This window comes from Tyto alba, unplaced genomic scaffold (genome assembly GCF_018691265.1).
Source record: "Tyto alba isolate M040663 unplaced genomic scaffold, T.alba_DEE_v4.0 Super-Scaffold_14, whole genome shotgun sequence".
Lineage (NCBI taxonomy): Eukaryota > Metazoa > Chordata > Aves > Strigiformes > Tytonidae > Tyto > Tyto alba.
The window spans coordinates 15,917,425-15,930,645 of NW_024881276.1; the positions used below are offsets into that span (position 1 = coordinate 15,917,425).

At 43.1% G+C, this 13,221-nt stretch overlaps 1 protein-coding gene across 8 annotated transcripts in view; it reads right to left on the reverse strand.

Moving 5' to 3' along the window:
- Positions 1-13,221, reverse strand: part of PCYT1B (phosphate cytidylyltransferase 1B, choline) — a 60,971-nt gene that overhangs the window by 17,342 nt on the left and 30,408 nt on the right. For all 8 annotated transcript variants that reach the window (XR_006164929.1, XM_033010101.2, XM_033010099.2 and 5 more), the window contains 5 exons: positions 12,241-12,357; positions 8,900-9,051; positions 7,888-7,966; positions 4,553-4,695; positions 2,193-2,381 (listed from right to left, as the gene is read on the reverse strand). Coding sequence is in view for 7 of the 8 variants with exons in the window: in XM_033010101.2 (XP_032865992.2) it covers positions 2,193-2,381; positions 4,553-4,695; positions 7,888-7,966; positions 8,900-9,051; positions 12,241-12,357 (680 nt within the window). In the remaining variant the exon portion in view is untranslated. The remainder of the gene's footprint in view (positions 1-2,192; positions 2,382-4,552; positions 4,696-7,887; positions 7,967-8,899; positions 9,052-12,240; positions 12,358-13,221) is intronic.

Consider the following 13,221-nt stretch of genomic DNA (forward strand, 5'->3'; position numbering starts at 1 on the left):
TTTCCTGCTTTGTGGTCAAACACTAACTCGGGAAACAGGACCTCTGCAGAGCAGCTCTTCTCTAATCAAATTTGGTAAAATGTCCTATCAGCAAAGGGTTTTTAAAAATGCCATCACTGTGCAATGTTGAGTGGGTAGAGCCAGGCAATGGGATCAAGGCTTTCAAATTCTTTTCCTCTCTCTGCACAGCCAAACTCATCTCACCTCCCATGGGTTTCACCTGTTCTGTCAGCATTAGTTTGTTTTATTCGGCACCTACGGCCACAGGACCATCTCACCTGGGGAACGCTGGCCAAGCTCTCTGGAGAATAACTTACAGAGGAAGCTTCATGTGGATGTGGTCAATGCAGGTAAACCTGGGCTTTTGATCAGTTACCCTCTTCCCCTCCCCAAGGAAGGGGATACTGTCAATGAACAAATTGCTAAATCAGCTATTTGTTTATATGGCTGGGATGGGTGTTATTGAGAGCACCTGCCTTTGCGTGGGACAGACACAGGAGATTATAAAGCTGCAGTCTCTGTTCTGAAGCCTTCTCAGACTAATCTTAGGCTTTTCTCAGCTGAGTGGCAATGGACACAGCAAGCTATGACAGAGAAAAGGTGAGAACTACAGGGAGAAGCAGGTACTACGTGCTTTGGTGGCACTGAGTTGTGACACAGCTGTGATGTGGGCTGCTTAATTCACCGGGGATCTGTGACTTCCTCACGGTTTGTGAACAAAAACTCTGCTGAGATCCTTTCAACAGAAAGTACCTTTCACAATGGGAAGTTGCTTAGGTATGAACTGGTAAGAGTGACCTGAGAGAACATGACACGTGTGTTGCCTCTTTGAAAATATTCCAACAGTATCTGATTCAGGCTAGTCCTAAACGTATTTTTTTTTTTAATTCCTTTTTTGTTGTTGTTGTTCTTCTTCTTGTTTTTTCTGGCTTGCTGCCTCTATTTACATTTTGTCTCCAACTCTAATCCGTGAGCAGTTAAAAGCTTTGCACAAGCCTCTTGCAAAGGATTTGCTCTCAAGTGAGGAGGGAACTGCCTGTCTGTGTGCCACTGTCTGAAAATGTACCTCTGAAGCATCCTGCTGTTCCGCAGGATTATTTGTCTAGCTCTTACTCTGCTCCCCTCAGCTCACTCTGCACTGCTTGCTGCTCTCCTCCGTGCTTGCTCGCATTTCCTTGAACTGAGCAAAAGCTTCACTCGGAGCTTGCAACTAGAGCAGCATGTCTGAGATGACGTGGGTACTGGAGGGTCTGGCTGGGGCCTGGGCTTCCACCAGAACAGAGCTGTGCAGAGCTTGTTGGAAACAGACAGACTCCCAGTAGGAAGATCTAAGGTCTGTTCAAACAAATTATAAATTCTCCATTCAAATTAAACTTTGCTACTGGTTTCAATGTAGCAAAGGGAAGTAGTACAAGAAATCAGTTTCTCAATCCAGTAGAACTGGAAGATGGGCAATAGGACTCTTCTGGGGCTCTCAAGCATCAGCAATTCAGCACTCAGTGCATGACCTTGGTTTGAGCAGGTAAGGCCCTGGGGTTTCTCCCCAGAAGGATGCTGTTGCAGACTCTCAAAAGCCTTTCCAAGGCACCTGGGGACCTTTAGTAAACGGACTCTGTGGAGCCAGCATGTAGCAAGAGCTCTCAAAGTGCTTCAGTTCCGCCTGAGCCTTCCCTGCAGTCAGTTAGATGAGCCTGGCCACACACCAGGTAAGACCATTTCCTGGAACTTTAAATCAGTAGTTTTTAAAGTTAGAAAGTTGTCTTCTGCTGCTGCTGAGTACAGAGCAGGAAGAGAACTATTGAAAAACTTTTCAATGGTCCTGTTTCCCTCACCACCTCCAGCGTGTAATTCCTCCCCGATGTCTGTGTGGTCCCATCTAGTGCTAATGGGGAGAACAGACTGTATTAGCCTGTTTGCTCATGTGTTGCTGTTACGCATCTCTACTGAATGCAGTATCACATTCAGCATCACACCTTCACAAAAGACAGGAATCCTAAAGAAGCAACAGCCAGAAGTGGCAAATCCTCCCGCTGCAGTATTGGCATGTGTTATTGGTTCAGCAAGCAGATTTGGTGCTATCCTGCTGTGCTGGCTTTCAAAACAAAGACTGCAGCAAAAGAATCTCCTCTTGATCTGTGTTACAGAGGAAAAATAAAAACCACTCAGACTTCCTGGGATGGCAGAATACCTACCCAGGCTCCGTCAGGTCCAAACAGCTCTAAAAAGTTGCCAATAAATTCCCTGGACTTTTCTTCCCATTTCTGAATGAGGTCATGGCTCTTCTCTTCCACCTTGTAAACAAATTCTTTTGATTTTTCCTCCACATTCTTGACTTTTTCTTTCATTTTGTCCACTTGGTTTTGAAAGCGGTATTTCTTCTCCTGTTTTAAAAGTGTGTACAGAGATTAATATATAGGAACTTGGAAATAATTAGCCACTGACAGTTAAGAAGATACAAATTGCATTAATGTGTCCTGATACATATGGCCTTGGTTAACTACTCCCATGTTATTTTTATAAATGCAAATTTAACATTTGTGGAATGAAGTGCAGAAGGTACATATTGAAAAGGCTGCCCTGTGTGATTACTGTGTTTAATCCATTACATGAATCTTTCCGTATTTTCAAACCGAATGTACTTTGAAAATTTTATGGATCTTGTGAAGGATACAAGTGAGAAATTAACAGCTCAAACTTAGCAGTAAGCTAAAGGCAAATCTCCCTGGGTTTCCTAGCAAACACAGCCCACTGCTGACTTGCCAGCCTGGATGTTAACTTGGACCAAAATGTCTCTTTGGTTGGATTTCTGCAGAGCAGAAGGAAAACTCTCTTCACCTCCGAGCCTGGCTAATGAAGGAGCTTCTGGTTGCAACAAAGATGTGCGTAGGCCCGTGGCTTGCGGCCAGCAAACTCTATAGAAAAGAGAGCAAACTCCTAATTGCTAAGTCACACAGGAAGAGAGGGACAGAGAAGATAATGTTAGGGATCTCTTGTTGGGCCAAACTTCTAAAATACTTCAGGGTTAGAAGGCTTTTGTCTTAAAATGCTTCTGTGCTCTGCAAACGTACAGTGCACCCAGCTAATGCGGGGCCCTTGAAGGTGTAACAGTCTCTGTAGAAGCACAGGTCACCACAGGCTTTTCATTTCCTGTCAACTTAACTTAATGAGCTCTTGAATTTACCTTTAAAACAAATACTGTTTAGTGCTAAGGTGGGTTTTATTCTAACTCATGAATCACCAGAAGAACCATCTCTGCAGGCCACAAGGCCAAATAACATCGTCAAGATCAGAAGAGACCAAACTCGTTTAGAACCTATTTAGGTGATCAACCCTTCCCTTCACAAGGAAACCAGCGCTCTTCTGCCTTGGTGAAATCCTGTGTTTTTAATTTTGAAGCACACAAATAGTCTCTGATGCAAATTAGTGTTTCTGCATTTAAATTACTATATGCTAAATAACCAAAGGCCAGGAGGGACTTCAGGATACATCAGTGCCTGAGACTGAGAGAAGCATACCTTATGCAACAGTATCTTAACCTCAGAGCCGCTAAAGGCTAAATTTGAGAACCCCCCAAGGCATCCAGCATGCCTTAATTTAATGGATATTTGCAATAGTGATTCTTCTGGGAGGAGTACTTACAAGCAGGATTTTTTAGAAGTGTAGAAGACTGAAAAAAAAAGCAGTGCAATAATTATTTTTGCCCCATGATCTGCACCCTGGTTTATCTGCCAGACTTCAAAATTAGAAGTATAGAAAACCCTTGTGAAATGACACAATTCAGTCTTTCACAAGGGGCTTTCCCACCTTCAGAGAAGGAGGTGGGAAGTGCTGCCATGAGCCAGCCCAATCACAAGGAAGATTTCAGTTATGTAGGTTATCTTCAGGCCTTAAGTTAAGACTTGAAACAGAAAATTAATTAAGCTTTCATTTCTGTTAAGTGTTTACTCCTCACTGGAGGATAAGGTGCAGTTCTGTACGTGGAAGATGAAGAATTTGAGCCACCCCTTCAAATGGTGCTCTTGCCCTACCTATTGTGGCTTCTGATCTCTTCAGCATCATTTATGTACCAGCTTCCTAACACGCTTTCCGGTCTTTTAAAAACAATTTTAGCTTCCTCTAGTAATCTCACTGCTCAGCGGTTGGTGAGGTTTTTTGGTTTTATCCTGTTGTATTGCAGAGAAAGTTTGGAAATCAGCATTTTTGCTCTCAGTGCTGCCTTCTCACAATGGGGGTAAAGGAAGAAATCATGTCTTGGGTGGTGGCTGTGGCTGGGGGGTGGGCTCCTTCCTAGGGTGTCATGAAGCCACCTACAGCTCAAGGAGGAAGGGGGAGCAGCAGCTTTGTTACAAATGTGAAAGCGTAAGATGGAAATGAAGCTGCTAATTAATAGGAGCAATTAAAACTGCCCTCAGATTACCAGTTTCTTTTAAATTAAGTTCTTCCCAGCTATTTTAAAAGCAGCTGGAGGAAGATATCCTTTCTTAACCTTTACTCTACATTCAGGGTCCTAGGAAAGAGTGTTTCAGAAGCAAATGCAGAGTGGTGTACTTACATTTATAAAACTAACATTCAGCTCTTTGGCGGTGTATCCTCGTTGGAGGTTGCGCCGGGCATACACGTCGTAGTCCCGGACGATCCTTGTGATGATATCCGATGTGGAGATACCTTCGGTTCTCTGCGTTGGTACAAACATTCCTGAGCAAAGTGGGAAAAGAAAGCCCGCTGAGAAAGCATGGCAGGACCAGGCACTGCGGCAGGTAGCTGAGGATGAACACAAAAATGCCTGACCAAAGGTAAGAGACTTACGATTCTGCCTGTCTTATTCCTAGTTCCTTCTCGTTATTCCTGTGTGAGCTTAGGGAAGGCACTAGGTTGCTATACCATTCGTTCTTCCTCAACTCTTCAGAAAGGCTAACACTTGACCTCTTCACAGTGTCAGTGGTGATGTGGAAGTTATTAGACTGGCAGGGGCTCCTGAGCCAGGAAGGCTAAACCTCATGGTTGTGGCAATTCACTGAGCAGTTCTTTCCATAATCACAGCCCATATTTCCTGTTATATAAAGGAGTGGAGGTTTGGCTTCTGCTCCCACTACTGAAAGGCCATTTGCTGCTCTCCTGTGTATTTTCACTCTCCCCTACACTCCTGTGCTGCACCATCTGATGGTCTTTGTTCTGTTGAGTAAAACAGACCAGCCTCTGGCCTTGGCCAAAGCCAGGAAGCACCTTCAGGTAAAAGATGGGTTACGGTAACTGGAAAACACCTGGGAGGTGCCAGTAGCTTGTAAGAGGAAGGTGAAGTGCAATGGTAGTGTGAACGAACATGGATATACCGTGGGGACTGAGGGGATCAGTCTCCATAGCCCCTGTTTCATGTCAGCCTGGCCATGTCAGTGGCTGCCTAACCGCTCTCCCAGCTCCAACAGATCAGTCCCCAAGAAAACTGGCCATTTATTAATACTGCTTGTATTTTCAACACAGCTGAGGTATTTTTAAATTGCTCCTCATCAAGACACTATTACTTGAACTGTTAATGCAAGTCATAAAGGCAGGAATAGCAGAGTACTACCACACCTTGGTTTAGTAGTTATTTAGGGCTACAAAAGGTTACTACTATCACTTATACATAATTGCAACATCAAGCTGCTGATGAGAGTGAGCTGTAAGATAAGACTGGAAATGGTTTTGCAAAAAAAGAAGTGCTTTGTCTTGAAAGGGCGCTATAGCTACCGGCAAAATTTATCCCCACACCTTGAAGTAAGCAGGCATTGCTAGCTGAAGTAGGCAGGCATTGCTAGCTAATTTCATGGGATTAGAAAAAGATCTGGAGAAGGAATCAAGAAGCTCAGCAGTCTCTTGTGACCAAATGCTGTGGTATTTTCTCCTTCTGATCTCTAATACTCTGCTAACAAACAGATTCTTTTAATCACAAGCAGAGAGGTTTCCCTGATTGTGCTTTTCAGGCTTGCAGCAGTCACTCAGGGAACTAGTTTTGGAAGCTGTGAAACCCACTTTGAGCCAGAAGCTTTTATAGGTAGGAGCTACAAGAATACATGAACAAAATCCAAACCCTACCCTTGCTAAGCCAAAAGCAGAATTGTTTTCAAGTAGATGCACAAACCAATGTATGAGAACATTACCTTTAGTCACCAGTTTTGTTTTCATACGCCTCACTTGTGGACCGATTCACACTTTCCAAATTAACTGTTCACAGATATGCAGAGGTTTAGTCAGCACACTGTTACCCAGCTCACTGTTGTCCATCTGCCTTCCCACCCACTGAAGGGAGTGGGGAAATCGGAGCCCATGGGAATCTACACAAGGGGCTCCACCATTCCCACTTGCTTCTCTGCTCCCCAACAACCCGATGTGGGAAAACGGGAGTACTGAAACTAAGGAAAATGCACAAATGCATCTGCAGCATTAGTCTAGTTAAAACAAAACCCCCTAGTAGGAGGGGGAAATTCACTGTTGTAATAATACTATTCTGGACTATCACAGCACTAGCTCTCAAAATTCTTCACAAATAACAAAACATTATTCCCAGTTTATATGTAACAAAATTCAGCCATACAAGACTGAAGACACTTCTCCAGCATCTCACAGTGACAGACACAAGTCCCTGAAGCCGTAAGTCCATACTCTATTCTGCAAAGTTTGAATTTCTCGTCAGGATGCATGTGCACTGCACACCTGTGCCCAACAACAGCAGAGAAGGATGTGCCAGGTTTGAGCACTCTCCAGCTCAGTCTGGTAACAATGCAGTGACACCAAGGGCTCCTGTCATGTTGTCCTATGCACTCAGCACTTTATAGAAGAAAAGCAAAACAGCTGCCTGTCTAGCACGTATGCTGTACGTCCCTGGGTGACCCATCCTTACCTTTGTTCCATTGCCCAGTGAAGCAAGCTGGTGCTGGCTCTGAAACTGCAGAACAGCAGTTCACAGAGGAGGGTTGTGAGTCTGACACCACAGTGAGGTTTGCAAGTGGAAAAAGATCAAGAACTGCTGCTATAAAAAGCTTATTCCTTCAGCTCAGCTCAATACCTGGTCTACTGCTGTCATTGTATAGCTTGAGAAGGTCACTTTACACAACAAATTACCAAGGGGCAGATTTGTTCTGGAGTTTTTTTTAAGCCTCCAATGCACATGTTTATGTAGACCAGAAAGAGGATGGATTCACCAGGGTTCAAAGCAGTGCCTCCAGGGAGCAGAAGAAAGGCATGATCAGTTCCTCCTCCCGCACCGTTCACTGTGTTAGGACAGCTGCTGCTGGCAAACAGTCGCTAAATGTTATCTCCTCAGGTTTAATTCAGTTTCCTTGAACTGAAGAGATACAAACTCCTGATGACTTCAGCATGTTAATGTTCCATGTAATATGGTAGTCAACCAAACTGCCAAATAGACATGGCAAATTAATTGCTCTGGTCCTGATTTAAACCCTCTGCCAGTGTAGTGAAAAGAACCCCTGGAGCAAATCAGAAGTGGATCCCTGTGACTCGTGAAGGATGTCTGTGCTTGCTCATATTCCTGACTGGGCTGTGTCAAGGAGTCATCAGTTTGCAGTTATCAACAAATAACTGAAGCTGGCTGGGCTGCTATGGGAACTAAACTAATTTTCATCTGTTCAGAGCTCTTAGTCGAGAACCCTACAATTGTTTTAAAAACCCAGATGGCGCTCTTTCATGACATATCTGAACAGCTTCCTGGGAGTTATGGCAGGAATTCATCCAAGGACACTGTCTGTGGTTTCACAAAGTGAATCTTTCTGGTGAAGTCGGCAGTACCTATTGTTAGGGTGTAAGAGAATGTGAAGTTGTGGTCAAAAGGTAGTAAAAGAAATTGAGCTGAGGCTGGAAAGGAAGGTGCTAAAAATGTAAAGCTGCCCTTACCTGCCTCCTTTATGTGTTTGTATACATCATCCGAGCCAGCGGAGGAGTACGGGATGTCATCGTGGGCTACAAAGTCAATCTGCCAGTGAACAGAAGAAGAATCACATGCCACTATCACTGAATTTTGGTTCAGTGGGGGGTCATTGTGGAGGATCATCTCTCTTCTCGACTTCAGCTGACTTACTTTTGACATTCTCATCCTAAACCCATCACCTAGAATACTGCACTAGATTTAGGTCTACAACTGCTGTGTTGTGTGATCGATTACAAAAGAACAGAAAGCTTGTGTCCAGAAGCACTGCCATTAACACATCGCTCTGGCTGGCTCTGTGTGAGATTCTGTAGAAAACCTAACACACCCATTCCTGCTTTTATTGCTATTGGAAGAGCTAAGGCAACAGGCAAAGCCTTGGCTTTCAAAACCAGGGAGGCAGGACTACTGATTCTGCCTCCTTAGGGCTGTGTGTATATACATATATACCTAGGACTGTCATGCTGTTCTTTCATCACCCAGTGATGTGGACACTAGAATAGATCTTAGTTATTTATGCTTTTGTTAAGATTCATATATATTGCAAGATAGTCAATAGCATGTCAGAAATTCTGTCCTGCCTTTTAGAGGACACATGACATTTTCACATATTTCTGGCCAATTACGGCACCTGTTGACATTAATAAGAAGTGTGTCTTTAATTCAGGACTTTGACTGAACTTCAGTTACTATCCTGGTTCATAATCTCCTTTCCTCAAGGTCAATTTGTGAGTAATTCCTCAGTGTTATTTTGCCATTCAGAAATCCCACTAGGGAAATCATCTCAGCGTATTGAGAAAAAAAGGCAAGACAAATATAACATTTTCTGACAAAGGCAGCAAGCAATGCCAGGCACCAGTGGCTGGAATTAGCTGAATTAAATAATTTGCTCCAGCTAATAGAATTTCACAGACTTGCTGTTTATCCTCAACTGTCTGTCAACCTACAAAGGAGAAGGGAGGGATAAGGGGAGAAAAGTACCTTATGTTTTTCAAGGAATTCAGGTGTCAGTGTCCAGGGTGCATCTCTGATGACCTCATCCACATAACGACAGTGTCTGAGGGCTTCATATCGCTCAGTTTCATTCATCACAGTGAAGCCTTTGAATTTATGAGTTAAATCATCACTGCAAACTAAAATATGGAAGTATCAACAAAATGGCTCCACACTCAGCAGAATTAGCATGACCAGCAGTTGATTATTTCCTGATAATTCTATTAAGCATGTAGTTATTAGCTTAGCTAATTTTGGGGTGCTCCGGGGCATCTAAGACTTCTGCTCAGGGTTGGCAGGTAAAACCACAGACTTCTGAGAGATCATTCCCTTTCTGGAGCTGCAGCCACAGCCCAAATGAGACACTGTAGGACAACTCAGGTGGTACAGCATACATGTGTTGAGGCAACTCAACCCCACTATCAGTAGGGATCTAATGGTCTGTGCAATTTCAGGAGTGATGGCCAATGCTTTAAAAACAATCAAAAAGCGCAGTGTCAGCAATCAGAGAGTGCTCACTAACTTCATGTATCACAAAACGGTTGAGATCGGAAGGCACCACTGGACATTACCTAATCTATCTCCCCTCCTCACAGCAGGGTCAGCTACAGCACATTGCTCAGGGCCATGTCCAGTTGAGTTTCCAAAGATGGAGACCCCTCAGCCTCACCGGGCCTTCTGTTCCTGCTTTTTGTTCTTATGTAAACAGTGCTCTAAATGATGAATTTGCTAACAAAGCTCTAAATCACAGCAGAGCAGTTTCTCACTAAATAAACTCTGATGGAAAATAAGTCATGGCAGACTTTATAGGAATCTCTTTCTGAGTTTAGCTTTTAGTTCAGCAGGTTTCATAGAAAGAGAAGTAAGGCTTGTGCCATGTTCAAATGGGAAATCGCTAAAGGAAGCCCCAGGGAAAGGACTGGGAGAAGCTGTATGCTGTAGTGGAATGAGCAAAGTTAAAAGTCCAGAAATCCTGCATCTTTAACTCTGGATGTACCAATACTTTGTCACGTTGGTTTTAAGATGAGGGGAAGCAACACCGATGTTACCAGAGGATTAGAAAACTTAGGTTATTATCTTTCTATGTACATAAAGTTGTGTAAAACACGGTGCCCTGTCCCCACAACTGTAACTCTGTCCAATATTATAGCTACGATAGTCAATTGACACTCCACATGGAATAATGTGATACCCACTTATAGCGGGGTTGACAGTGGTTGTCCTTCACCACAGGTCAAACCTCTGGATCTCACTTGTCTGTGACACTGGGACAAATAGTAAATGTACTTGACAAATGATAAATGCAATGTTATTAGTGCTGCAGGGACACGTGAGGGCAGCCCTACGGCTGCTGCTCCTTTCTAATTTGAAAACTGCAACCAACAGGCCAGGCGCTGGCAATGATGCAGTCTTTTTTGAGATTGAGAATGGATGTTCTTGCTGTGATGGTTGTTAAGGACCTTTAAAGTAGGAAAAATGTAGGAAGGCTTAGATAGCCCCGGAGTTTGTGCAAAATTCAAAGCCAGATAATAATATACATCTGAATTTCAGCTAGTGAAATGCTACTCTATCCTATTATGTCATTTTTGATGCCTGCTGACAAGAAATTTAATGGAGATCAAAGCATTTTCAGTAGAAAGATCCTTTCTGAGGTTGTATTTACATTTACTTACAGCCTTTATGTCATCTTAAAGCCACTCTCTCCTGGAAGAAAGGGTCTACTAAAATTATTGGAAAATAGTAATTTTTGCTTGAATTTTTTAGAAATGTTTGATTTTATTTTTTGATTACTGTTTGTTCATGTGCAGCACAGACACAGTATCTCTGTATTTGCTTTTGATTTTGTCATCCTGCTCTAATGACTGATTTGGGAAAGTATAACCGTCTATTTTGAAAAAAAATCTTAGCTCCCAATAATTGTCTTTCACAATGAGACACAGAAGGGGTTGGTTGTGGTGCCCACAAAGACTCATGACACCAGTGCTTTTGCAGCACAAATTGTATGTGGGTGTGGAAAGGTGCCCATTTTTTAAACATGCTAATACACAGTGCTTTGCTGGGAAAAGGTGCTGATGAGCGCTGGCTGCTTTGTCCTTCACTCCAAAAATAAGGCAAAAGTGAAGCTGACATGAATTTTAAAGGAACCAGACTTTTTCCCCAGAGCGCCTTCCCTGATCTGGGACACCCCACACTCCTTTACAAGCAGCAACAAATCCTAAATAACTTGCATTTTTTTTTTTTTTTTAAATCTCAGAGTCTTGCACCTCCACCAGCTTCTTCTGCAAGCTATGTGGCTCAGCAGGAAAACAAGAGAGTCCTAAATGTCTCCTTCATAACAAAGGGATGTCTCCTTACCCTCCCAGGAAGCTCCATGGGAATTGCCAGAATTCATAAACTTAAGAGTAAATCCAAAAAGTGTGTTTATAAGGAGATTTTGCTTTTCCTCTATGTTTTCTTTCCCCTCTTTCAACTGATTTGGGACAAAGATGCAAAATAATGCATCTTACCAGGTGTCTGAAGGTTGCATTTACATTTACTTTATCATCACTGCTGCATGAATGGCTGAAGGTTGCTGCAAAATGTTTATGCGAGGCATATCTCAGTGCAGGGAAATTGGAACCAAAATGCATGTTTATGAGGCCTCACGAGATGAGGACTGGCTAGGCAGGAAAGAGCCACCCTCCAGTGACTCCTCAGGCATGTACCAACTGCTGAACAGCTGTTAGCCAACTGCATGGCATAAAAAAAAGAAAATATTCATAGCAAAAAAACTGGTAAGGAAGTCACCTGCCTAGGGACACCTGTGAGCTGAAAACTACGTTCAAATCATGACCTAAGTTTGGGTCTCCAATGACAATGGGCCAGATTTAGCTTCTCTGCTGATGTTGAAGGCTGGGTCTGCACACACAGTACTGACCTGGCAGCCAGGGGCTGTGGTCTGTGCCTGGCTGGCGGAGGGACCGAGGAGCCAGAAATAAATGAATGGTTGATCTCATTCACTCATCTCCATCTTTGAACAATTTTGAGAGAATAACTGAAAAAGGTAAATTATTCATATGGAGCTATTCTAAGCTCAGAGTCATGCAGGCACCTGCTTTAACTAGAATGGGAATTGTGCCCGTGCTGCTGAGGGCAGAATTTGACTTTTACTTTAATTGAAGCAATTGTAAGACATAATTCAAGGCAAATCACCTATAGAAAGTCCCCCGAGTGAAAGCAGCATTCAAAGTCATAGTGTATAAACAGCTGGGGGTGTGAGCATGGCAATAACTCTCTGATACTGAAGCACAGAAGCAAAAATACAGCGCAATAAATAACTCTGATCTTACCTCCTACTAATAAGTAGCTATTTGGGAATAGAGTTTTGGCTTGCATAAGAGCTCTAGCATGGCCAGAGTGGAAGAGGTCAAATATCCCATCTGCGTACACTCTGACGGGTCTGTCAACTGTGGAGAAAGAAACACAACAGTGATTTTTCAGGCCCCAAACAAGTTGCACTTAATTTTACTCTTAATTTTTGTTCCCAGACCAGATAAATATGGAGATTTACCCCAGTTCAGATGTTCAAAAGCACCATGGGTGAACACGCAGTGTTTTATCCTGCTCATTACTTGTTCTTCTCTGTGCTCTCTGCTGTTTTCTCTCAGGCTTAGCCTATTTATTATCATCCATCATCCCCATATTCTAATTTAGCAAAAATGTCATCTTCCTGCCTCATTTGGAGATCCACCATATGTCTTGTTCTTTTTTCTCTGCCTTTCTAGTCAGTTCTGCCTTCTGGATTTTTTCATTTTTTTGTCTTATTTCTTCTTATCATCTCCCTTTTCCTCCCCTCTTATCTGTGACTTTCTTTTTTCCACAGCTTACTATCATAAAAATGTATTGCTTAGCTCTTCCACATATTTCCCCCAAGCTCTTCTTTCTAACAAGCCTATCATTTCTTTTTCTCACTACCCTCCTGCTATCACCCTTATAACTCTTGTTTTCCGTACGACATCTTCAGCAGCAGCCTCCAGACAGAAAAAGGACTTGCTCTACCAAATGACACACCTGACAGCTGTGCCACGTCTGGGCAAAAGGACAGTGGAGACTAGAGCAAGAGAGCTCTGACCTCCACGGACTGTGCTTCAGTGCTACATAGAAATGTCTCTGCTGCCAGGACATCCAAGGGTCCACGGGAGAACAGTGTTCTTTGCAGAGCTGACTGGACAGCTGCGGCTTACCCCTATAAAGTGTACATACTTTAGAAGCTTATTTTAAGTAAGTAAAATAAGTAAACCAAGGCTTTTAAAAATAATCTATTGGAATTC